The 27221-nt window shown below is 41.9% G+C and overlaps 1 protein-coding gene and 1 pseudogene across 2 annotated transcripts; one reads left to right on the forward strand and one right to left on the reverse strand.

The window, feature by feature from the left end:
* Nucleotides 1-2416: 2416 nt before the first annotated feature.
* On the reverse strand, nucleotides 2417-19195 carry trak1b (trafficking protein, kinesin binding 1b). Its single transcript, XM_080045967.1, has 18 exons — nucleotides 19016-19195; nucleotides 17509-17703; nucleotides 14197-14273; nucleotides 13809-13925; nucleotides 12882-12979; nucleotides 12595-12700; nucleotides 12190-12268; nucleotides 11850-11980; nucleotides 11678-11752; nucleotides 11435-11572; nucleotides 11239-11315; nucleotides 10390-10638; nucleotides 9466-9734; nucleotides 7721-7839; nucleotides 6905-7112; nucleotides 6705-6810; nucleotides 4301-4426; nucleotides 2417-4153 (listed from the first exon to the last, which is right to left on the reverse strand). Exons 3-18 carry the CDS (start codon nucleotides 14245-14247, stop codon nucleotides 3556-3558), a joined length of 2547 nt encoding a protein of 848 aa, XP_079902093.1. The 5' UTR covers nucleotides 14248-14273; nucleotides 17509-17703; nucleotides 19016-19195; the 3' UTR covers nucleotides 2417-3555.
* A 4327-nt stretch (nucleotides 19196-23522) lies between these two features.
* LOC307264476 (E3 ubiquitin-protein ligase NEURL3-like) lies at nucleotides 23523-25944 on the forward strand (annotated as a pseudogene). Its single transcript has 4 exons — nucleotides 23523-23553; nucleotides 24847-25347; nucleotides 25459-25605; nucleotides 25769-25944. The product of its transcript is annotated as an E3 ubiquitin-protein ligase NEURL3-like (transcript).
* Nucleotides 25945-27221: the final 1277 nt, after the last annotated feature.

Genomic DNA, 27221 nt, shown 5'->3' on the forward strand with positions numbered 1-27221 from the left:
CAGGAGCTTTAATTCAGCCTTATTATGATTATGCTTGTGGCTCATGGTACAATGGTGTCACAATGCACTTGAAACATAGGCTTCAGACCTCGTTAAATAAGTTAGTTTTGACCTGCCCATGAAAACTCATCTTGAATCTTCGTACCCAAATATTTCAGAAAATACGTTAATCGAGTAAGTCAGAAATAAGGGTAGTTTTAAACAGTCTTTGAACTAAATGGCTTGGACGCCAATCTTAAGCTTGTATTAATGATGATCATTTTCATGTGTGTGACTTGTATGTAATTGTGTACAACATTTTTTGAATGATGATGTGTGATTTGCTGCTACTTGCCCTCTTCTCCTGCCACACAGGGACCACAATGGAAATAAGACTTTGGGCTTTTTTGTGTCATCCCTGACAATTTATGTATTTTAATGTATGACACAGAGTGCTGTTCATATTCTATATCCAAATGGTCAAATAAAATCAATCAAACCAACAGAAGGCTACTGAGCAAATTGAAATTTTGATCGGATGTTGGCGCTAAAGAGAATAAGTCTGTACCACTTTTCAATTCAGTCTGTCAAATAGTTGCCATGACAAACTCAAAATCAAAAAAATGTCCACCTCAAGTGGCACGGGTGGCACTACAGGACACCCCAGGGCATTTCCAAAGTCAGAAGGATCCATGAATGGCTACAAAAAATGCATAGTAGTCCATTGAATAGGCCCTAGTTGTTGAGATATTTTAATCTGGACCAATTAGAGACTGTCCAACATCTCAAACTCTAGAGCTACAGTATGATGCTAGAGTGGCTTAAAGTTGTTAACAGTATTAACTTTATGATACATTTATGAAATAGTTAAGAAACGTCCAGTTTAATATCGATTTTAATGAAGACATTTGGAACTCATCTGATCGGGCTGTGGGGGGTACATCATATAAAAACGGGTCGAGACTCCTGTCATACTGTATGACATTTCTGTGCTCAGAGGAGGATACAGCGAGGTCCTGTTTGAACCCGAGGCTGCATTTCCTCTTTCAATTTAGGAGGCACTCCATCTGATGTTTTGATAAATAAGATTAGCTAAATGTTTTTTCTAAGAGGACAAATATCCAACGAGAAAGATGTCAGGGGCATTTTGAAACAGGGTTAGATTTCATTCCTTCTAATTAGACTCCCAAGCTGCCATTGTGGCCTTTTGGGTTACTGCTCACCTCTCGTTGACGCTCTGTGGCTAATAGAGGTTTAATAAGCTGCCCTCATGTTAGCCCTCATAGCACAAGAGATACAGATGGCCAATGGGTAATGGATTATGTCTAGACCAATAGACGGATAGATGAAATGTACTTCACAAAGGGACTACATTCTGGGGCCGAGTTATTCGTGAGCACCATCTGCTGGAGGAGGGTAAATAATCATTTCCATGTCTGGGAAACACAGATCGGGAAAAAAATGTTGTTGTTGTTTTGATTACTGAATTTTTATTTGGAAATAAACCCTCACGACATGCTCCCTCCAATACAAACAGTGACCTGTGGTTGGCTATGCACTACACATAATGATTCCTCATTACCGACCAGGAATACTACATAGCTACAGTGAGAACGTGTGAGACAACATTGTCTTTATGAGTTTATTATCATATATATTCATAGGATTTATTTGTATTTTTTTATAAATAAATAAATAAAATCACAATGGCAACAGTGGCTATCACAGCTCTTTCGACACCCTCAATCCGACACATACAGAACAGAAATGATCGCAAACAGATGGTCGAGGCACTATATTGCTTCATTTCTCCCAAAACAAATCTGGCCACGACGGCCGATTAGTCACAATCACTTCCCTCTTCCTTGCTCTCCGTCCTCTTTGTGAGCTTCCGATTCAGTGTATCGATCCATCCAGTTCAGTGGAAGCACCATCAACTTCCCGCGTCTAATGGCCAATTAGGAAACTAAATTAATGTATCTTTAACACCGACATGAAATGTATTAAATCAATTGTTGAAAGAGTCTTCGCCGACTCACACGCCTACTCACTTCAGCAGGGATTAAAGTAGGCGTATAGGACTTTAGGGGAAGACAGAGGGTAAGGATGGCTTTTTTTGTGTGTTTATTTATTAATCATTTATAAAGAATTGCTGGATCTTATTCCTGTAATATGAATATAGTGCTACAGTGCACCTGTGTATGTCTGCATGTTTGTGGGATGTGTTTCAGAAAAAAAACCAGGAGAGAATGGGAGTACTACATCTAGCCAGCAGAGTCAGTCTCCAAAGCAGTGAGAGGACAGCAGTGGGAGATAGCTATGGGATTTATCCAGATAGATATCTCAAGAACTCTCTTTAAAAGATATATATAAGTATATTTTAATGGGTCAGTTCACCCAATCACATAATATCAATTACATGAAATTGCTTTTATGTGCCCAGATTTTTAAGTAGCCCTGTAAAAATGAGTCTTCAGCGGCCCAGGGAGTGGGCCTTTTTTTCACAAAGACAATGAACATGCCGATTGTTTAGCCTGGTAGTATTCAAACATTTGCTTATAACCCTCGAATCAAAAGTACAGCTATTTCAAATGCATTGGGGAAAAAAAAGGAAAAAGTTAAAGTATTGGACAAGTGACAATTCTGACCTTATGGCACTGGAGGAAAAATCAGAGGAACACAGTAGTTATTAAAAGTCATAAGGATACATCGTCTGGGAATTTTGAATGTCTCCTAATTATAATGTAACCAAATTAGAATCAAATATTTTTTTCGGGTATTTCAGCCTGGAGAAAATTCCGGTGCTCTGGCTGACTGTCAGAAGGACATTTCCGTTGTTGAAGCCATGCCGCTAGGTGGTTAAAAATTCAACAGCGATGGGAATTTTCCTGCACCAACACTGAACCGTTTTCATTGCCACAATCTAAAGGAATAGTTTGACAATTTGGGAATTTCTTGCAGGGAGAGTTTGATGAGAAGATTGATACAATTCTCATGTTGTTGTTGTTCAGTATGGAGGCAATTAGCTTGGCATAGCATAAAGCCTGAAATCAGGAAAATAGCTTGTCTGGCTCTCTCCAAGATAAAGAAAGCATATTTTCCCAAAATGATTAAATGTTTTTTTAACTTTTTTTGGTAAAACAATTTGATATGGTTCATATTGAGGTCAGTTGATTAACCAGAGTAACAGTTGAAGTTCTTCAATTTGAATTATTCAATGCTGAGAGAAAAACAAATCAATTTCCTTTCACCTTTCTTATATTGAATAATCTTTGATACATTTCAGAGATATATCATAATATGGGCACATAAAACCAAAACTATATGAATGGCTACATACAAGATGGGGCTGTTGTTGTATGTTGGGTGAACCAACCATTAATTCAAGCATGAGTCACCACCTAAAAGCACTAAAGAGTGGACCGTGTCCCTGTGGAACCAGAATAGTGCTTACAAACGGGTCAGTAGTGCTTTGTAGTAGTCGTACAGTATGAACAGTGTCAGTCAGTGTCTGGGCTCCGGTGACTGCTCAACAGTCGGCCCCTTGGCTACCATCATGGCCAGCAGCAGTCCATACTACTCCTGGATACCTGGGTCTTTCATAGCCATGCTAGCCCCTACCATGGCTGGATAACTGCGGTTCCTCGTCATCCCGTCGGGTCCAAAGGGGGAACCTGATCTACGCAGCCCACCCAGAGGCCCCAGGATTGGGCTGGGACTCACTGCTCTGCCCCCCTGAGCTCCAGCCACACCCATGCGCTTCACCTTGTCCAGCAGGTTGAGGTTGTGGACGGTCACGCTAACGTCCGTCTGGCTCTCACAGTCCCTGCCCCTCTGCCTGCCCCTACTCCTGCCTGTCACTTCCTTCAGAATGGAGCGGGCCGGTCTGGAGGTCAAGAAGTTGTCGTATGAAGGGCTCTTGAAGTCGAAGCCCGCGGCGGTTGGCACAGACGAGGTCCCCTGTCCCGTGGGTGAGCTGGGCGGGGTCGGGGGGCGCAGAGGGTTGTCTGGGTTGGGCGTCCGCTGAGGGGCGATGGAGGTGCTGAATAAGACTCCTCCGTTGCCCTGGCCGTACTCCAGGCCCTGGCTCTGGTGGTACATGGCGGCTGAGATCCCTCTCTCCTGGAGAAGACGAACCAACCCCAGAGAGGTGCTGGTGGTGCGGGTAGCATCTCTGTACAGACACCAGAGACAAAAGAGATTGGTAACTGAAAAACGTAACTGTGTGTGCCAAGGCAGCTTTGTTTTATTATTTTTTAACATTTTGTCTCTAGAAAACGGCTGAAAATGTATTAAGTTAGTGGTGTGTTTGTAACCGTGCCTGAGGTTAGTCGAGGACTCGGACGGCCTGAGACCAAGCCTGCGGGACGTGCAGGGTGTGACAGCAGGAGTTCCCAACAGAGTGCTGGTCATCACACAGGAGGAGGACGAGGGGACGGGGTTCAGACTGGGGAAAGAAAGCAAACAAGAACCAAAGAACAAAGAGAATCAGACACATTCAAAAGATGATACTTCTTGCTGATTTCAACAACTTGAAGCTGTACTTTGTAACTTTGTGTTTTTTGCGACATCTCTGGTAGAAAGTGGTCATTGCAGCGTCTTTATGTGCCGCAATTCCCCAGAGGTTGGACTATATATTTCTGAAAACCAAAACAATGTCATCAGAAACGGTATGTATTAACTTTAGCATATGAACATACAGTAGTTTATGATATAACGTTTCATTACAAAAAGCCAGGAAAAAAATTACTTTTTAAAATCTAAATCCTTACGTAGTAGGGGAGAACGGGGTAAGTAGGCACACTTTTTACTCTAGTGAGAATTGCTCATCACCAAAACATCTGTCAATAGCCATTCCTACATTAAATTGAAGCATAAGGTGTTGGCTAGAAATGTGTGTCTCTCTTTTTTTCCAACTTATTGTAATGAAGAAGTAATTTACCATCAAAGACATTCTGACACATTGTGACAACCAACCCCATCAAGGGGTCGGTTGTCACACACTATGGGGTTGTTTGTCACAATGTTATCTTAATGGGAAAAATCTTAAAAAGAAGGCAAGGAGGCAGAACCAAATTTGAATGTTTAATTGCATTGTCAAGTTGACAAATAGGCCTACATAACTTAATGTAGCCTTGGCAGCTGGTCTAGTTTGGGATGCACTGGGTTGTTTTGATTTTGTTGCCCTTTTTTCTTTTGCTTGCTAGCTGCCTTTTCCTGCTCTATTCTTTCCTTTTCTGGGGTGTCAGTGAGGATACAGCTTGACAATTTCTTTCGTTATTGAGTTCCTTTTCTGGCTGCAGCCTTGAGATAACATGTGACAACCAACCCCCCAAAAAATTTGACGACCAACCCCAACTTGAATTTCTTGCTAGCATCAAGGCCAACAACCATCTGACAACTAATTAGCTTGCTAACCACAATCTAAACTATAGTTTACCCTTCACACTTTCTGAGGGTAACAAGTGTTTTGTTATAAACCCATTGTGTAAAAGCCTAGAAGAAAAATACTGAGAAGCAAAATATTTTGAATTTGACATGAAAAACACAAAACATCCTCTCACCTGAAATGCAGCAGTCTAACTCCAAGGAAGTCTATGTGAATGTGACCTCTGATCCCAATTCTGGACCTTTTTTATATCAACATTTCAGAGCTAGCGCGCTCTGGTGGCGAGATATAACGAATGTGACATCCAACCCATGTGACAAATTACCCCGTTCTCCCCTACCGCTTTAAATTTCACAATATCTCAAAATGGCAGTTGCTTAAAACTTGACATTTGTTGTACACTGGGGATGTTTTAGTTGCTTTGAACCACAAGCTCCCTCATATATTATTTAGCACTTTCCTCCTGTCTAGCGGATAACCGATTGAATATTGATGCTTGGTCATGATCCCAGATCAACGACTACTGTTTGGATCTTATTTGTCCTGCGGGATTTAGTCGAACTCAGACTGATTGCACATTTAGCACTCCGTACGATTCGTAAAAGCACCACAGTTCTAAACAACACTATCACATGAAGCTGCAATAAATGTTTAAAAAAGCATCTTTGCTTCTATGTTTCATTTGTAGGTGTTATCTTATGTAGGTGAAGGTAACCTTCTAAGTACATTCTATTTGGTTTTGTGAATACAGATTCCCAAATATTTTCTAATTAGTTTGACACTATGAAAGAGTGATTAAGCAAAATAGGCTATATAGAAAATAACTTTATTCTCAGTTACATTTCCTTTTCATTGCAGCCATTCTAAATCGCTGTCTAAATGTTTAATGTCTAATCTTGAATCTTAATTTGTTTTCTTTGTTTTTACTATCTCTTAAATGCAAATTTCTAATGTCTAATCTTGATGTATTTTATTACCCTGTAAAGCACTTTGAATGTCCTTGTGTCTGAATTGTGCTATAGAAATAAACTTGCATTGCCTTGCTTATATTACAATATATGAATGTTTTGTATGTTTTTTTAAGACAAACTAAAAAGTGCAACCAACCAGCAAATTCTTTTTAAAATGCTTTATGTCATTAGGACTTGTTAGCATATTTTTAAGTATGGCTGATTAAGCAGGAGAGCAAAACTTTTCAGTAGTTGATTAGAAATATAATCTGTCAGATCAAAGAGAAACTGCCCGACACTCAAGGAAAAGGGCCATAAAAAAAAAGTTGACTTTGTGCTCTTTCATCATGACCTTTCCTCACAGCACCAGAATACTTGCTGCTCACCTGGGAGTGACCCTGGTCAGCTCATCAGTGGGGTGGAGGATCCGGCAGGTTGTGAAGGTGTAGGTGGAGCTGGTGTGGGCCATACATTTACCAGGGTAGTACGCAGCTACAAGTCAAACAAACATGTACGGTCAATAAAAGGAAACTCCACACAGGGTCAACAAAGTAAAGGCTTACATAATACAGTGTGCCCTCCTCACCCAGTACGTCAGTGTTGCTGAGATGTGGCGATGGGGATGGAGAGGGTGGTGAAGGTGGAACGAAGCTGGGTGCAGGCGGCCCCATGATGGGGTCACTGATGCTGGAGGTAGAGGGCACGGCCGGGGAGACAGCAGCCGTGGAGGTGGGCAGATTCTGGAAGTATTGCTCCCCTGGTTCATCCTCCTCAAAGCCACCCCATGGATATACCTGTAGGCAACGTGGCACAGTGCAGGAACAAGAGTACAAGTCATTACAGATGCTTTCATGTGCTATAGAATGTACTTTTACCTGTACTAGGATTAACAGTTATTAGGGCAAGGGGTACCTGACAAGTTATAATTAAATTAATTAAATAAACGCACACAGGGTTATAATGTATTATATTCATCTTTGTCTCCTTGACAGGTTTTGGAACAAAAAGTTATTACTTTTGGATGATCAAAGAAAAGGAGCCCTCCTACTTTTTAATTTACTTCAATGGGATCTGACTTCCTCAAAGATAAGACAGGACTATGAACCCCAATATTATTTGAGCAATGAGAAAAAATGACTAATGACATTTATAGCATTCTACCGTGCAGTAGTAAAAAAATAACATTTCTCAAGTTTACATTTTATTCATATATATACATATATTCATATGTGATATAATTTTCACATATTGTAAACATACAGGGATATATGAGTCCGACCATATTGTAAATATGGACTCAGAAGTCTCTCTCTTACGTACGCACGCACGCACGCACGCACGCACGCACAAACAAACAAACAAACACACAAAAACACACACACACACACACACACACACGTACCTGCTCCAGCTCTAGTTCCAGGGGTCTGTAGCCCTTTGGCACTACTCCTGGCCTGGCGTCCAGAATCACACCTAGGTGAGGCTGGGCTAACTGCTGCCAGTGATGCAGAGTGGCAGAGCCTGGTGGAGAGAATACATACATACTGCATTGTACTCAAGCACGTACAATCAAACATGTGAAGGGTTATTTATGATGCAATTACTATTACTTCTGTCACTGTCTCTTTTATCATCAGCAGACATTCAGTTCTTCTGCTATGGAGTTTTCATGAAAAGACAAAACAGCTGGCTGTGTCCTAGGGGTTCAGTTAAAAGGCTCACTAGGCTTTCCTATGTTAACAGGTGATACATCATGATATTTATAATGTGTAGTAATTGGTTTTGTGATAATAGTGCAGAGACAAATCGACAGTTATCCTAATATTTAAGTAGGTTTTACGAACATACAGTACTGGCCCATGGGCTAGTACAAGACTGCAGATAATGTGGTAAACGCATAACAAGTAACCAATATAAGTATGCATTTAATGCAATTAACTACTTTTAGTGGTTGATTCGACTTTCTAATAAAGAACTCCATTAAAAAAACAAGTGAAGAGTAAGCATCAGTGATCAGGATGACAGACAGAGATGTCAAAGAAACAGACACTAAGATGAAAACACTGAGATGAAAATGAAATGGCGGAAAAATTTGAATGAGAAAAAGGTTTCTTTATTAGTCAGAAACAAACAGAAGTAGCAAGCAGTGAAAGAATGAACGAACAAATAAAGCATAAAAAACAGGAGGTCATTAATGAATAATAAATAGCAAACAAACATAAAGACAGTATAATTCATATATGTAGATGAAGGCGGAAATGCAAACAAACAAAGACAGAAATAATGGCATGGTCTCTATACATCATGAAGATGCTTTCTACAGTGGGTTAACAGCAGACACTGCGCTTTTAAATGAAGTATGAATTTCCACCACCAGAGGTCAGCACAGGCCAACGACAGCCACATAACAGGTTCTGTGCCTCTCTCAGGGTTCAAACTTGTACATTATATGCATGGCCACACCCCAGTCAGTGATGTCACATCAGGTGCTCTCCAGCAGAGTACTTGTATGTGTATATAGCCGTGTTATAATAAACCCTAATCTTAAGTCTGTTTCCCTCACCCCAGAGGCATCACTTAAAGAACACCACCAGCAAATTATTTGGCTGCATAACATAAACCAAATGTGAATTGAAATCACCTCTTTCTTTCTTTCTTTCTTTCTTTCTTTCTTTCTTTCTTTCTTTCTTTCTTTCTTTCTTTCTTTCTTTCTTTCTTTCTTTCTTTCTTTCTTTCTTTCTTTCTTTCTTTCTTTCTTTCTTTCTTTCTTTCTATGGTGTAGCCTATCTGTCTACAACCACTCCCTGGGCTGTGTGTCTTTGTAATAGCTGTGTGGGGACGACGCGAAGCTGCCTGACTTGTGGTGGTGCATTAGAGACCAGAAGGAGTTGAAGAGCATCAGGGACAGAGGCCTCTGGCTCTCCCTGGCTGCCTTGACGCTTCCTCCTCCTCCCCGCTCTCTGGCCCACCTCCTCCCCCTCTCCCTCTCTATCCCTGCCCCGGTCTTCCTGGCCCAGCCCCAGCCTGGCTCCCTCTCCTTCACCCCCCTCCTCTCCTCCCCGTCCGTCCCCCAGACCCTCTTCTTGGTGGTGCCCCCCCGCTGTCGGTTGCAGCTCAGCCCGCTCTCCTCCCTCTCTCCTCCCTCACCTTCCAGAGGCTTGACGATCTGGAGCTTGTCCGGGAGGTAGTTCCCTCGAGAGGCCCAGACGTGGAGGTTCCCCAGGGACATGATGCTCTCGGAGGGGGTCAGCAGTGTGGTGCTCTCCTGGCCCATGCCTCCTCCCCGTCTCCGACCACGCTCCTCCTCAAAGAAGCGCCGCTCGCTCAGGTTGTTCTGCCGACGCAGGGACAGGCGGCGCAGGGCCAGACGCAGGTCCTCAGCCCCAGAGGCCTTCTTATCTCGGCCCTCTGTGCCGCTGCCAGAGCAATGGATGAAACGGTAAACCAGAAGGGATGAGAACGTTTGTCAGTGAATGAATCTAGAGAAAACTTGTGCCAAATTGTTTAAGTACATGCTATGTAAACTGTTGGTCTAACATCTGACTAATACTCAAGGTTCAACTCAAGACATGCAGTCACTTAAAAGGTCACATGTGGCACTTTTCCACTGCACATGTAGCTCTACTCGACTCTGCTCAACTTGGTTTTGGTAGCAGCACCGTAGCATGGGTCGTTTTCCACTGCAAATAGTACCTCCTGAACATTTGTATACAGTACAAAGGGGCAGAAAGCCGACTCTGAAGCCAAAAAGCAAAGCAGAAATTATGAGCAGTTGTTGTGCTATTGACTGAACCAACAAGCCAAAAATCGGATGGAAAATGTAAATCTGACTGGGGTCTGAACACCTGTTTTCAGAAAGGTGGAGAGAAAGAGGGGGGGGGGGTTCTTATTCTTTGGGAGTCCCTAGACACAGCAGAGACCCATATTAATGTTGAAAAACATGGAAAAACTCTCTTTGCATAAAAGATGACCTTTAAATGTCACTCTTTGATTCATGGAGATTCCTTAGAAACATCCGAAATCTCAACTTCCTCTCTCATCCATTAATTGTATTAGCCTGCTCCTGCTCACCTATCCTGATTGGATGCCGTCTCCATGAGGATGCTTTGCGTTCGGTTGTCGAGGGCACTGCCATCTCCGCTGATGTCGCCTGCGTACACACTGTAGTGTGGTGTGGAGAGGCCGCTGGACTGCGGGGATGTGCGGGTTGACAGAGACTGGTTGGAGCCCGGGATGTTGGAGTTGGTCGGAGTCAGAGAACGCTGACGGACTGTCTGGTTGACGTTCTTGACCGTCTCAAACACACGCCTTCGATGGGTTCTGCACACAACCAAATACAGGAGAATTAGCCATACTGCATGAAGTAAGTGTAGTTTTATTTTTTTATTATTTCTGTGCAATTTGTTTGAGATTAAGATGATTTATTCCAACTACTTTGTAGGCAAGTAAATGGACAGAGACAAAGAAACACAAATGGTGTGACTATGTAAAACTTTCTGGATTAGCTTGTTAGCCTGGCCAATTTACCACAACTGTCAGCTATCTGGATAAGACTGTACATTAGCTGTCCTGGTGACCTTTATGATAATAATGACGACAGATTGATAAGAAAGGATGTAATTGATAAAGCTATTTTCCAATGTTCTATTCATTCCTTTCCCTTGCCTTAAGCCATTTCTTTGGGCTAATCTCTCTCATTTCAACCATGGGTAATGTACATGTAAGTGAAACTAGCTAAATGTTTTTCTAATACTGAATTTACTGATTTCAACTCTTGCTTTATGTCATATGTTTTAGCTCTTGAGAAGAAATCAAAGCACAGGTAGTCTAAAATGCGGAATGTGAGAAAACCTGGTCCTATGCAACAAGCAGTAGGCTATGTAAAATACAGTTGCTGTCAAATGGACTGTTCGGACACACTTTTGTTCCTCGCACTCGGGGTCATCCAGACTCATCTCCTTTCTCATGGTTCCCTCAATCTCAGCTGCCAGGGAATCCTGCAACACAAATACTAGTGAGGAACGGAGGATGACCATGTACACACACACACACACACACACACACACACACACACACACACACACACACACACACACACACACACACAGTCCCTCACCATGGGGTACAGTCCCAGGGGATGCTGGCGCCGAGGGGTCCCTGCGGGGTAGTTCCTGTTCCTCAGGTTCTTCAGCTCCTCCTGGGCTTCATGGAGCATCTCGATACACTCTGTATACTTCTCCTCCAACTGCTGGAGCTGTTCATTGTGGACATTTAAGATTAACATCAGACCGTCTGGTGTCAGTTTAGCTAGTGAGGACATGTGGTGGAGACAGGGCGGTGATGTGTATGGTTACGTTACCTCTTCTGTGAGCTGCCTTTGGGCATCTTTGGCTGCTATCAGGTGTTGAGCCAGCTCCTCGTTCTCCACCGCAAACTAGGAAAAAACACGCGCACACGACCGTACATTACAAGTGTCACCTTTTTGTTACCATTACTAATGGGTTGGAGTCTCTGTCCGTGTGTGCACTCACAGATTTGGCTTTCTTCTGCAGATCTACTATCTGGGAGAGGAGGTGTGTGATCTCCTCTTGCTGTCGTGAAGCGTCGTCGGTCTTACGAGCCAGCTCCTCCGCGATGACAGAGATCTGGAGACTGGACAACCCTGACAGGACAGGACAGTTTAGTTCAAACGGAGGGAGGGAAAGAAATGTGTCCAAAGCATCAGGTACACACCATGAAATAGAGGACACAGTAGTCAGAGGGAGTGTGGAAAAATGTGGATAAAAAAAAACACAAGTCTAAACATGCACACTTATACAGGAAAACAGCATAAAGGGCTGAGACAGAAATGGAGGGCGAGATAAGACTTACTGAGTTCTTTCACACAGTCATTGACAAGCTGCTGCTCCTTTTCCTCGTAGGTTTCAGTCTCTGTCTTCAGGTGGTTGGCCTGCACGAAGACATTCCAATCAAATCAAATCAGTTTTTATCTATTTAGCCAAAATATGGGCTTCACAGCCCGTACACAATATAACACCCTCTGCCCTTAGCTCCTAAGCTGGACAGAGGAAAATCTCCCAGCCAAAAAATAATAATAATTTAACAGGGGAAAAAATTGACAGTACATTCACGATCAAACAATGTATTCCTAGGAATTTCAGCTTCTTACACCACGTTGATAATACTGTGTGTGTGTGTGTGTGTGTGTGTGTGTGTGTGTGTGTGTGTGTGTGTGTGTGTGTGTGTGTGTGTGTGTGTGTGTGTGTGTGTGTATACCTCTGAGCGGAGCGACAGGTTCTCATCTTCCAGATCTTTGAGTTTCCTGTGGAGCGTGTCTCCTCCGAAGCCTCCTGAAGCTGAATCCACTTTACTCTTCTTTCCCCTGTGTGAACACATGAACACATGAGTGAGTCTGAAACTCATACTGTAACTCAACACAAGAGTTTGCTTGCCTTTTACCGATTATGCATCCCGAAAACCATGAATTAGGAAAATTGTCCGAACAACTTATTATAGCTAAGAATATAGAGATAGTGATGGAGAAAGAAGGGATGCTCACGTACGTTGGGGAGCTGGACTCATCCTCGCTCTCGTCCACTGCATTGGTGTAAAACTGCAGCAGCTCATCCTTCAGGTTCAGCTCATGGTGCAGCTGGGCCACCTGGGAAAATGACAGTTGGATGATCTTTTTTTTCCCCCATACAATCAAAACGCATCTCTTCAGAAGAGCATTTAGCTAAACTTTCTTTGAGGCTCCCCCTTTTAATAGTTTTTTTCTCTGAAGCACTTTGAGATTCTTGAATATAAAGTGCATTATAAATCAAATGTATTATTATTATTATTATTATTATTATTATTATTATTATTATTATTATTATTATTATTATTATTATTATTATTATTAGTATTATTATTATTATTATTATTATTATTATTATTATTATTATTGTCATAATTATTATTATTATTATTATTATTATTATTATTATTATTATTATTATTATTATTATTATTATTATCATCATTATTATTATTATTATTAACATTATTACAATGACATAATAATTCAAAATAAATAACCCTTTAAAATTATCCATGATTTTGGAAATACAGTAAGAATTTGACAACAAGAAAAACCCTAACTCAAGGTTCACTGATTAGCCATAACCATATAATATGGATGATCAGATGATGTCAAGTTTTCTCAACAGTCATGGAGATGGAACTGTTGATATTATTGTTATTTTTTCCAATCCCCATCCCCTTAAATACAACTCCCATTGAAAGCTAGTGAGTAGACCTTGAGTTGGGACTGGTGGTGTAAGATAACAAGAATGTGGTGATTCATCAGTAGCTATGTGTGTGTATGTGTGTGTGTGTGTGTGTGTGTGTGTGTGTGTGTGTGTGTGTGTGTGTGTGCGTGCGTGTGTGTGTGTGTGTGTGTGTGTGTGTGTGTGCAAGTGTGTGTGTGCGTGCGTGCATGTGCCAACCTCTTCTGCGATTTGCCCCACTCGTTCCTCCAGATAGTCATTCTGCTCAGTCAGATTCTTGTTCTTCTTCAGAAGCGTTTGGCCGATCCTTGCAGCCAACTCCAAATCTCTCTCTTTCTGTCAGTTGTAAACGCAGGAAGAGGAGAGAAGAGAAGCATCAATAACCCAAACATCCCATAATATAACATTGGCAACATACATTTGCTGTTGTTGTTGGTGTTGTTGGTGGGGGCGGAGGTTCAGCCACTGTTGGTAATTCACTTTCTGCTGTCTGTATATTGCTGTTTACTTGTTTTGTCTCTCTCTAGCAGCCTCCCTTAGTGATTTAGGACTCATTAGGAATCCTTTGAATTACAGTGATGGAGCAGACAGAAATAGAGCGTCTCACCTCCTCCAACAGACGGGTGACGGCATCTATGTCATTGTAGGTCTTCGTCATCTGGCCCACTCTGTCTGCACATAGCACTGTGTGAACACACAAACACATTGATGAATAGATAGACAGGCAGGCAGACAGACAGACAGACAGACAGACAGACAGACAGACAGACAGACAGACAGACAGACAGACAGACAGACAGACAGACAGACAGACAGACAGACAGACAGACAGATAGATAGATAGATAGATAGATAGATAGATAGATAGATAGATAGATAGATAGATAGATAGATAGATAGATATGACTAAAAAGCACAGATGACATTCAAAGACAAACACAATGAAAAGTAAGTACTGGTAATACCTCATGTAGAACTTGTACAATAGCATGTTCAAAAGCATGTGTACACACACACACACACACACACACACACACACACACGCACACACACGCACACACACACACACACAATCACATTATGTAACACTTGACAAAGTCAGCGGTGTGGAATAGGTCATTTTTTTAAGTTGCAGCACCTCCATCACCATTGATATAATGTGAACGTGTGAAAGCAAGGGAATCTATTGCCCTCCCCGAGGTGACAGCTATTGACTCCAGAGCCCTGATCGATAGCCCGCTGTACAAAAATATTGAACACATTATTGTAAAACCCTTTGTAATCCAGTGAGCATGTCAACCATGCAGGACAAAATATATATTAGCTGTTTTGTCATCAAAGCGCCTTGGAGTATCTCCTTTGTAAAATGAATGAAAGCCAACAGTGTTTCAAACCACGGACCACTCTGGTTAATGGAGTGTAGAGAGAACTCGTCTGAGCTCGAGGGCCAATGTGTCACAACACGGCAAACTCAAAAGTCAACCCAAGCTTCAGGAAATTCCTCTAATTGAGAAGAACTAAGCCAGAGACAATCTCCAGTGTAGAAACAAGACACACACTCACTCTAACTCCTTCTCAATTATGTTTTTGTTGTTTCTAAAGAGCCTGAATCATTTTTAAAAATAAATACCAACTTTGTAATCTGTTGCATTCAATACATCAACCGTTACAGGGAAATCATATATAATTCAGCTGGCACTTCCGACTCATGTACAGAAACATCAACAAAGCGCTGGGTAAGGAAAAAATAAACGCCACCGTTTAAACCGATACACATCCTCAAACCAACACAATAAAAAGGTGTCTTTGCATTTTGTTACCTTTCTTGTCTTCCTTATAGTACCAGTCTTTCAGCGCGCCCTCATCCCTGGCTACTCTCTCTACAGCGATGTTGTTGTTGTCCATTTCCTCCACCATGACCGGCAAGCAGAAACACCACTGATCTATTTCACTTTCCCTCTCATCATGTAGCCTACTGCTCGGCTACTGTGTGCCCGGCCCGGAGACTGAATTGTTTTCTCCGCCCACACGGGTGAGTGCGAGGGAGGGAGAGAAATGAGAGAGAGAGACAGAGAGAGAGAGAGAGAGAGAGAGAGAGAGAAACACACTATACAGCAGCTGAGTTGAAAGGTTGTGTCAAGGGTGGAAGAAAGAGCCAACCAAAGGTGGCAGGATAAAGAGTGAACTCCCAGAAGTCTCTGCTGTTCACCTGGCTTGCTTCCTCTTTCTGCCTCCAGCAGCCTCTGTTGCCATTGGAGACCCTCGTCCACAATACAAACCCCCTAGCACACGCAAAGAGACCTTCACACCAACTCATTACCGCGGATCACAAACACACACACACACACACACACACACACACACACACACACACACACACACACACACACACACACACACACACACAAGTTCGTGCACACACAAAAACAGAGGTTGTGTCTTTCCTCTCTAACTTCTTCTTGGCTCAATAACAGAACACAACACAGACTAGGAAGCAATTAAATAACTTAATAACTTCCGCCAGACTAAATAGATTGATCGCAACACAGTGTAAAACTAAAACTACACCCTTTCAACACTGACGTCACTCATAAGCATCTTTTCCCTTTTAACTAATGTTATTTATGATATTCCTCATTTTAACTTACTTGAACAAATGTAGGCTAAATACTTTTAGTAACCTGCTAAGACTTTACACTACCTCTGTGTATATTTTATTAAAACTTTAATTTTTTCATTTGAGCACAAACTGTGAATTGATAACATGACACAAGTAAAGAAATAGCGTGCTAGCGATACAATTCTGTATACATTAGATAATCAAGAGCAGATAAATCTCCCTGACTCTGTAAACATGATGTCACTATAGACAAAATAAAATGAATCCATATGTAGCTTCAGACCACACTAAAGTCTGGGCATAACAAGGCCGGGGAAAGTGAAAGTGGGCACAAGCCTACAGAGGGAGGCTACCATGTCAGAGAAATTACAAATTGGACACCGTTAATGACGTGGAAAGTTACTTATCCACTCGTATTAATCTGAAGGAATTAACCATTGCAGTAGTCATACAATACACATGTGGCACATACAACAGAAACAAACAAACACAAGCTGATGATACATAAAGGGAAGGCTTTAAAGTCAGTCATCATCATGTCCTGGGAGAATGACAATATATTGATCAGCCTCAGGGCCAACTAGCAGAAACACTATCCGTTTTCAATGGTTCATTGACAGGCTACAAAGTAGTTTGTAGTTATAGTGACTCTGTCTGTGGACAAATTGTAAGAGAGAGAAATCAGTGTGCGGTCTATTTAACCACAGATAGCACAGGACAATTTGACAATGACATAGGCCTACATACACCTGAACATTACAATTAAGACGGAGGTTAACTGTGCAGATGTATGTATAGCATATTCAACAATAATTAAAAAGTAGTTATGTTACAGTAACACCTTGTTCCCTATGTTTCACTACAGTGCTGAATAAAGAATATGCACTAACCGTCTTGGTTTTTTAATACATCTGAAATATGTATTAAAACATGTTGCAGGCACCAATAAAGTCTCAAGGCAATTTAATGTGTTTCAACCTATCAAGCCTTGCACACATACATTCACTCAAACTAAAGCCGATTATCTTTCAGAGAGAAATTTGAATATAGAAAGGTGGTGTAAATCCTTTAAAAAAAAAAGCCAATCCCAATATAAAATCCCACTGCTTTAATCTCCAGAGTATCCCATCCTCGTCTACAGTATTCCTTTTCTACATTTCCGCAGAAAAGATAGTAAGATGGCCATGAAAAAAAAGCTTCCTGCATGCTTCATTGAGACCATCAGCACCAGATATAAAAAGACATACACTGTATAGAAAAACGTGGCATTGCTTGTGACAGCCCAGTAGCCAGACTTACAGAAGTATTTGAGTGTCTCTTCTATCTGCTCTGTGGTCAGATCTAGCCTGGTGTCGGGGGCCACCAGGGGAGTGTGCAGCCAGTCATCATTGTCGTAGCCGTAGACAGTGTCGGCACGTAGCCGGTACACTGGCAGCTGCTCCTCTAGAAGACTGATGATCTCAAACTCAGGCAGGTCCGTGCTGTTACACACATCTGGGAAACAACACAGAGGGGGACACAAGAGGGATGGAGGCACGTGAAATATACTGCATATATACCGGCAGGGAAATTCTAATCACAGCCCAGTTGGCACAAACTACTTAATCATTTGTGTTTTATTCAATGCCGACCAGTAACCATGAGGTCGCTGGTTGGATCCCCCGGCACCGGACAGGTGGGTGTTATTTGTAAAAAAATAGTGGTGGATGGTATTACATGGAAGGTGCCAACCATCTCTATTATTCCTGAAAAATAACCAGTGTGATTCAGACCATTTTAAACCAGCGTCCATTTAGGAGACAATGCTATCAACTAATAGACAGGTAAAGACTTCTTAAAATACTTGATTTATTGGTTTTTAAACATGTATTGTAGTGTAGATTGTGTAGAACTTTGCGCTGTACTTTTAAACAGTTTTAAGGTATTTTCTTTGGGCATTTTCCCACCTAAGAGTCTGAACCAAGGTTGATGTTTTTGGTTTCACATTGCAGTTCTGTGAGCACAATAAAGAACTTCCATGACATATAAGGCTCAGTTCTGTCGTCATCACCTACGTGGGCTGCATCTATGTACTGTACATTGATTGGTTTGTAGATCTATATTGCGTCTGACGTCAGCTTGTTGTCAATTCTGTGGCTAGTCCAACCATGGTTTAGTTTCATCTGGACCGAGACCACCTCTTTTTGTTGGACCAAGGTCTGGCTGTTTGGTACAGACAGTGACCTCAAAATACTTCCTCCGCCTTTGGATGCCCGGCTACATGGATGTCGTGGTATTTGTAAAAAACTTACTTCATTAATAACTTCATACAGTATAACCTTTTCTTGAGTTTATTAAATAATGCCATTTGGGACATCAGGTATTCCAAAGTATTACTTTATAATCACAGATAATAAGAAAGTATGAACACTTAACACAGCCTCCATAACGTAATGAACTCTAAAGGTGCGAACACACTAGGCACTTTACACGCGTACAGACGCGTATGAAATCGGCCGTTTTTCCATAGGGAACCATTGGTTTACGCGCGTACATGGCGCGTAAATGCGTCACTTGCGCTAGAGATGTGCTGCATATGCTTCAAAGGAACAGCAAGCTACATAGCACTGTACCAGCTTCACTATGTGGCTATGTTTCGACACAACAGAGTTCAGTCAGAGATGCAATCCTTTTATGCTGTGACAAAGCTCTACTCCTTTGAGTGAACCCTTTAACAACCCAATGGATACTAGACTCTATTACAAATTGAAATCAATCTGTGCTCTATCTGCATTCTTGATAAGTCAGACCCAGTCGTGTACTGTACCTGTGATGGTCTCAGCGTCCCTGCAGTCTGGCGGTGCAGGGTGTGTGTGTGTCTGGCAGCACTCTCCCTGGCTCACATACTGCTCCTCCTGGGGCCGCTGCTGGTCCCCCTCAGGGTCTGGGTCCGGGTCCAGGTCCAGGTCCAGGTCTGGGGCCGGGGCCAGGGAGGGGGCCGGGGAGGCCAGCTTGGCTCACCGCTCACTGCTGCAGAGAATCAGGGGCCATGGGCTTCTGGAGCTCCACACGGCTGGACAGGAGGTACAGTAACCTGGAGGGGAGGAGGAGGAGGAGGAGGGGGGAAAGGGCTCAATGACACAATACACTAGACTGGTAAGACAATTTAAATAACATCCTCCAAACGAAACAGATTCATCACAACACGCTGTATTGCTTAAATTACACACTTTCAACACTGACATCACTCATAACCATATTTTTCTTTTGTAATTTTATTTGTAATATTCCTCATTTTAACTGACTTGAACATATGTTTCTTTTAGTAACTTGTTAATACTTTACCCTACCTGTGTGTATATTCAATTCAAACTTTCATTTTTTTCATTGAGCACAGTAAGATGGACTCTGCCACACCAACATTTCACTGCACATACTGTATAAGCATGTGACAAATAAGGTGTTACGAATCTTTGAATCCTCAAAAATTCAACCGTAAAGTGATAAAAGTGACCAAACTAAAGAAAGAGTGTGCTAGCGATACAATTCTGTATAAATTGGTTCCCCTGGGGCTCCACAGGGCTAGACAGGAGGTACAGTAACCTGGGGGAGGAGGAGGAGGAGGAGGAGGAGGAAAGGGAGAGATGCAGAGACCTATATAGTTCACAGAGCTGTGCATACTTGTGTCGGTGTAACGCAGGGCACACACTAATCAATGCGCCTCTCTCTCCCTGCAGACTCTTTAACTTCAAGTGGTGCTGGCTGCTGAGTCTGCACTGTGATGCCTGCCAGCTGGATGAACAAATCACAGCCTAACCACTGCATTGACATCACTTCTCATCCCTCTGGGAAAACAGAAGAGGAGGAGGAGGAGGAGGAAGGTGGGGGTTAAGAGCAACTCCTGAACTCTTGATGATAGCATAATATAATGAGAGTGTGCTACTTAATTGATCCATGTACTGGGAATTGTTTTGTTCGTTGTTATCTGCTCACGGGACTGCAGGCAATACTGCAGCACGGTGGCTCTTGGACTGGAACCCACATCTCCTGACCTGGCCTAGTAGTCCTAGTCAATGGAGGCCTTCCTCACAGCACAGACTAGTGGAGTAGCTTACTGAGACCAGAATTTGATCTTAGGTCTTCTCTACCTGAAGTCAAAGGTGGAGTCAGCGATACTGGAGGATGATTGTGGTCAAAATTACGTTTTGTCCAAATCAGTGTATCTCTCTTCAAGATCCACTACCTGTCAGTACTGTGTGTGAAAAACACAGCCTAGGCTCTGTAAACTGGCACGGTACTTGTTACGTTGGGCCCCACTTTGTTTACATACCCCTTTGTTTACATACCAGCTCTCCGGAATCGCTGACTCCACCTTTAATACAACCTTGCTGATGCTTAGCAACCTTGCAGCGCTCTCTCCTCACTCTGCAGAGTCCTGTGTGTCACAGCAGGCTACAATACATGTAAACACAAGAAACCTGGATTATGAAGCTCACCTGAGTGTCAGATCAAACAGAAAGCCGTGCTGCTAGCCGAGCAGAATATAAATAGACACAGAGAGCAGATGCATAATTGTCTGTGTGTCCTTTGTTACATGAATAGGTGTGTGTGTGTGTGTGTGTGTGTGTGTGTGTGTGTGTGTTTCTCTTGTCCCTGTATTTGCATAAAATAACAGACCCTGACATGAAACAATAATGTGGCTGATAAGCACATGCATGACACCATAGAGATAAAGGTGAAGAGAAGCGTAGGCATACACTCTGTTCTCTGTAAAGCAGCACTACAACCTTGGGACGTCTTTCCCATTGCGGCAGTGTGCATGCCGGGCTCCACTCTCAGTGTGGACTGGAGTTTAGGAGGACGTTTACGTGCCTGGTAAAAACCCCTTTTCAACGGGACAGCAGTCTTAACAATTACATAATCTGTGTGGATGAAGGATGATTTGCAGATTTGGGATTAAAAGTCATGCAGCCTAACACTGCCAAAATCACCGTCCCATTGCTACTCAACCATATGTGTGTACTTGTTAAAAATAAATAAAAATTAGATGAGACCTCCTCATTTTCGGCTTTCAAAAGAGGACCAGGAGGATGAGCGCCTGGCAAGCAAGAGCTATTCAAAACTATATTAGCCTACTTTATTAGACCAAATCCCATTCAAGATCATCAATCTGTTAAAAAAAACACTGAATCAAATCTGGGAATCTAACACAATGGAGAGATTATACTTAATTCCGGCTGGTTGGTATTTGAAATGACCTAAAATAAAAACAGATACATTATGACCTAATTGTTTAACACTTTCGCCAGGCCAAACAGATCACAGTTTTTCCCACAGTCAGAAATATTACTACAGCCTTGTTGCAGTGACTGCTGTCTGCTGCTGCTGCTGCTGCTGCTAACAGTAGTTCCAGTAAATAGGCCAGGCAGGGTTCATTCATGCATGTGGCATAAACAATGACATTTGAACGCTGTCTGTTGAGGGAGTGGCTTCAGTCGTTCAGGTCGCGTCACGGATGCGGATGGATCTTGAATTTTATGGAATCGTGCCTTTACAGTTACAGTATCCTAACACAATAGCCCAAGTGCATTGACATGATCGGCTGACCTTATGATGCGTTACATCGTAATTCGCCATTAAAATCATTCATCTGTGAAGGAAGTGAAAGCATAGGAGCCCAACAGGCCTACTCACACTCAGCGGTGACTGATCCAAAGTGGACAACCTGTCAACAATTTCCAAAAAGGGACTATGGTGCAGATCAGCAGCCCAATACCACAGGGAGGAAACGAGCAGATATGGATTACTGTCCTGATGAATAGGTAGAGGTCTCTGTCAGACAGTGTGCGTGCAGGCCGGGCGGGTCGCTGAGATGTGTCTCTTGTCTGGACTCCCTGCGCAGCGCTCACAGCTCCGGATGATCAAGGTCACCTTATTATAGGTGCGCATCCCAAAGTCGCTCTTCTTGACCCGGTCCACTTCTCTCCGTCCGTCCCTACAGCCATCCCCCCTATCTGCCTCTCCTCTCACTCTCTCGGGAGCCTCCCTTTACCGATGTGAAGCCAGCCAGCAGTAGCAGGACAATCACAAGGATTCTGGTCGCAGCCTTCAAAATAAAATCCGCACAAGTGAACATATTCAATACCTAAAAGCCACGGTTGAAATGTATTTTATTGAGAGATGCGTAGGGAATGGGAAATTGATATGTTGTGTTTTAATTTGTCATTTTCCGAATTTTGGCACGTATTCATTGCCACAAAAAAGATGAATGTATTTGTAGCTTAACAATAGATTTTGTGTGCTTTAATTTGAAAGCAACTTTTTGTCGTCGTTGTTGATGTTGTTTCTAACCTAACCTCATCCTGGCGAACTCCATCTGAGCTGACAGTTTCTGTCCCAGCTGCCATCCAGACACCCACACCGGGACCCAGCCCGTTCTGCACCGAGGCTCGGTGACGTCACGAGCACCCACAACAGAAAGAGAGCCTGTCCACTTTCTATTGAAGAAGCTGAAAAAACAAATGTATACATCAGTCAAGTCAGACCATTGATATTTGGATAATACTACTAGGGTATTGGAATATTTCACAATTTCGCGACTAAATATATGTCCAGCGAGCCACCTCCCCCGTTAGTTTCAGTCTACAGACGAAAAAGTTACAATCACCTCCTAAGCATGGACATCGTTTAATGCCTCTCATTGTTATGATCAGGGCTTTGATGCAAATTCTGAAGTCTGAACATTACGGTGGGAGCTGTGGTGCAGTTTTTTAGAGCAACTCAACCTGCACTGCACTGCAAAAAATTAAAAAAGGCAATACATCGATCTTTTTGTAGATTCATCCTCATATAAGTCAAGGTAAAAATCAGTGAGTGGTTCACAAATTAATTCCTAGTAAAATGTTAATTTTACTCTTAGATTTCAAGGTTTTACTGTTTATTTATTTATTTAGGGTGGCTTTTTAGTTGTAGGCTATGTTTGAGGAGAACATTTGGGAGTTCATGTATGTTGAAAGAATTGACTAAATAATAAACAAAACTGCAAAAGCCTCTTTAGGTATTCGGTTTCGGCCTTTCGGCCAACTGTTTAATTGTATTCGGTTTCGGTTTCGAATTTCGGTTTCCATTTCGGTGCATCCCTATTTCCAATGTTTGGTTCCTCCCCTCAGTCACTCCCCTTTCAGTTTCCTTTTGAGGCAGAGAATGTTTGTGTTTTGAACACACACGTGCACCATGTTTTAAAAGCGGCTGACGCTCTCACTACTCATCAGTTAAACCGAGATCCAGATGTGAGCACAAAGACACAAAGACAAATCACTACCTGACTCTTCAAGATGGCGAAGGACAATGGCTACGGCTACTCTGGTGAGATGCTAACTCTTTGTCTTAACTCTTTATTGAGAACTTGATAGGAAATGTACACACCTCCTTTAAAGGTCAGTGAGGTCATCTGTTCATCACACTTTGTGATGTGTGGGAAATTTGTTTTAGGTAGCAAGAATTAATATAAAGTGATTCTTTTGATGTTAGTGTTAAATTAAAAACTATTACTCACAAATTTAAGTGGAAATAGATTTTTAAACTGCTAATTTTCTGTAACATAATTTTATGAAAAATATGTTTTGATTTGAAAGAGGTCGTATAACTCAGTGCATATGTAAATCATCAAAAAGTGCTGGATTTTCCTTTTTTTTTTTCAAAGCTACGGAAATCCACTATTCTGTGCATCAAGGAAGTTAGCATTATTTCTGAATGAGATGTATAACACAGGAGCAAGTTGTTAACACCAAGCTCTTGTCTTATCAGATACATGTAGTAAAAGGGATGATTAGCATAAAGATGTAGGCTTGAAATGTAAACCAAGGGTTTATGACTTGGCCTGCTCAGTATAACGTGAGGGAGATAAGAGTCACCTACAAACCCTACCATTTACTGGAAATGTTTCCCTGCACGCGTAACTGACTGACTTGTGAAAGGCTTTACATCCAGTTAGTAGTTAATTTGTGCTATTGCTTCATATGTGTCACTCACTCAAGTTTAAGTTTCATTATCATATGCTAAAAAAAAGAATGTGTTCAGAAGAACACACAAGATAACCTTAAGACAAAAAAAGAATAGTGCTAAGATACATTATTGTGCAAAGTATTTAAAATATACATATTAAGTAAAATGTATGAACTAGAATAACTTAAAATACAATATTAAATAAAATACTGTACAGTAGAAAAAAATATACTTGGGAAGGTAGAAGTGAAAGCACTTTGTTGTGGCTGCTACTTTCAGTATTACTGTTTACTATTTTCTCAGCTGATGTTAGTTTAGAGCTAAATAAGCTTTATTGCAGCAATATAGTAAAAGATTAACAAGCATCAGGTTCAAATAACTACCATAAACATCTGTAATATAGTCATTATTTTATTTTGACGATTGAGATAGGGTGTTATAGGGTTATGAAATGACTCTATCATGAGACTGTTTGACCAAAGGATGCCACTTCACCACAGCTTTATTTTAGAATAAGTTGCCTGGGATTGAATTATTTAATTAATGTGTTTTTATTTTGTTAAATGTGACCGTTGTTCGATTAAAAAGGAATTATTGGCTTGACCAGCAAGATTTATAACTATGTTTTTCTTCCTTTTGCTGTTGTTGGGACAGACACGACACACAGGTGCGGCCGGTCCTGCCTCGGCCCCCTGACCTTCCACCAACAGGTTGTGGGAGACAAGGTCTGCCTCAGCCATGGTGGTCTACTCGCAGAGAGGACAGGGGACACATTCAAAAACGGCCTGGTGTTCAGCAGCCGCCAAGTGGAGGTCCAGGAGAGGATCCGTGTGAGGGTGGAGAAGGAATCGTTTCAGTGGCAAGGAGCTCTGCGATTGGGCTTCACCAACGTGCCACCGTCAGCCAGATCGCTGCCTCTGCCCCTCATGGCCATCCCCAACCTCACTGATCAGCCCGGGCACTGGGCTGCTCCCGTACCAGAATCTGTCTGTCAAGAAGGTTCAGAGCTGGAGTTCTGGGTGTCCTATGGAGGCAACATATACATCACAAGCAACAATGTCAAAAAGCACAAACTAATCATACGAGTGGACCTGAGCAAGCCGCTGTGGGCCATGATAGACATCTACGGACATACTAGCTCCATTCTTCTACTGGGTAGGTGTACTGTTAAATAAAGTGTGTTGTGTTGCACTGCGTTTTCCCTCCGGATATTTTACATGCACTGACAATGAGTTGTAGATTTAATGCCTCTAATCTTTGCTGCAGGCTCAGAAAGAAGGTATAGAAGGTCCTGCCCTGTACCTAAACACATCACCTCATCCCGTGTTGGAAGACGCCACAGCCCTGACATCTCCAGCCTCTTTGAAAACAGCGATGAATCCATATCCTGTCTTGACACAGAAGGCCTGTCAGGTGAGAAAAGAATCCTTCCAGGAGAGCAGGATGTAAAGAGTGAAATCTGATGTTCTGGTTGTTTAATTTAAAACAAAGGCACACATTTGCTGTGTGTTCCAGTCTTGTATTTATTGTGACCTCTCTCTCTATCTCTCTTTCTCTCTCTCTCTCGTGATCACAGGTGAAGGCAGTGTATTGGACTGCGTGGTGTGGATTGGAGAACAGGCCACGGTCACTCTGCCTTGAGGCCACCGTTGTATGTGTAACCTGTGCACCACCAGGGTCTTGAAGGAGTTTGGCAGCTGCCCGCTGTGTCGACACAACATCAGAGCTCCAACAGTGGAGGCGAGGCTGTGAGCTCAAGACACCAGGCAGGAATCGCCAAATATAAACTGCTAACTGACTTTAACTAAGGAACCACTAGGAGAAGCACATGCATATTGTGTCCTGGAAGCCCAGCCAGGAACAATGCTCTCTTTTCTATTATTTTATTTTGTGTGTTTGATACAACTATCTAAAACCTTTATTACCATTAACCTATAAAGCTGTTCAACTTTCTATATTAATCATATGCAGGATAAATACAGGTGCAGTCGTTGACAAAAAAAGAGAATGTGTTCAGAAGAACACAAAAAAACAAGATAATCTAAGACAAAAAAGACAAATAATGCAGAGACATACAAGTGCAAAACATTTTAAATCTAAAAATGAAGGCAAGGCAAGGCTGAGAGGAGCCATTGTTTTCCAGAGAACAATACATAGCTGAGTCAGCCATTCTTCGTCCTCAATACTTTAGAGTGCAATGTAAATTACAAGCCTGAGGAAGGCAGACCTTTGAGTAACACAGAGTTTCACTGTTTTAATGCATGGCCTGTATTCATCACTTTCACAATACTGTACAAACCATATTCAGTGCCTTTTATCACTATATGTTCCTGTTTTGGACATGTTTTACCTTAACCCCTGTATGACGTTTCCCTGCTGATGTAGCCTACGTATAGGCCTAAGTTGAAGCCAATTTTATTTGTATAACTCCAAATCAATTGTATTGAGTTAACAACCTGTCCAATATATGACACACTCTATATCGAGATAGTTAGCAACAGACCGTGTGGTACCCAATGGAGGAATGATCCCAGTGGAATGATCGTTGGTGTATCTAACTTTTTTTTTATTCATCTCCACCACGCAACAATCCATCATGTCACAGACTTTACATCGCCTCAAACTGATGTAACTGTGTTGCATTGACAGAGGAGCCAGCTATTTTCTTAGTGTTCATTGTGAATTCAAAACCTGGTTTAAAAACACTTTGGAGGGGGACTGTAGTTTCCTTTAGTATTATGCAAATATGTGGGTATCTTTGTCATAATATTTTGTAAAATACAATCACTCAAGTATAGCCTACTAGCACAAATGTACTAATGTTGCTCCATTTTGTGCAACTTTATACTTTTACTCCCCATTTGAATTTGCATAATAAATCATTTGACTATGATGTATGATACTATATTTTACATACATTTGATGCACATACTTTTAAGTACGTTTCACTGGCAGTAAAGCTTAAAAAGCAGGACTTTTACAATGTGGTAGGCTATAATTACTGAAGTAAAATATCTGTATACTTCTTC

Source organism: Ammodytes marinus (genome assembly GCF_949987685.1).
Source record: "Ammodytes marinus genome assembly, chromosome: 17".
Classification (NCBI taxonomy): domain Eukaryota; kingdom Metazoa; phylum Chordata; class Actinopteri; order Uranoscopiformes; family Ammodytidae; genus Ammodytes; species Ammodytes marinus.

Bases quoted from the DNA above. Each gene is read 5' to 3' on its own strand.
- trak1b (XM_080045967.1), bottom strand. From the start codon at position 14,247: ATGACGAAGACCTACAATGACATAGATGCCGTCACCCGTCTGTTGGAG. The intron at 12,980-13,808 runs GTTGGCACATGC...TCATTTTCCCAG, and splicing joins TGGGGCAAATCGCAGAAGAG to GTGGCCCAGCTGCACCATGA. The intron at 10,639-11,238 runs GTGTGTCCGAAC...GGTTGTGTGCAG, and splicing joins CCCGAGTGCGAGGAACAAAA to AACCCATCGAAGGCGTGTGT.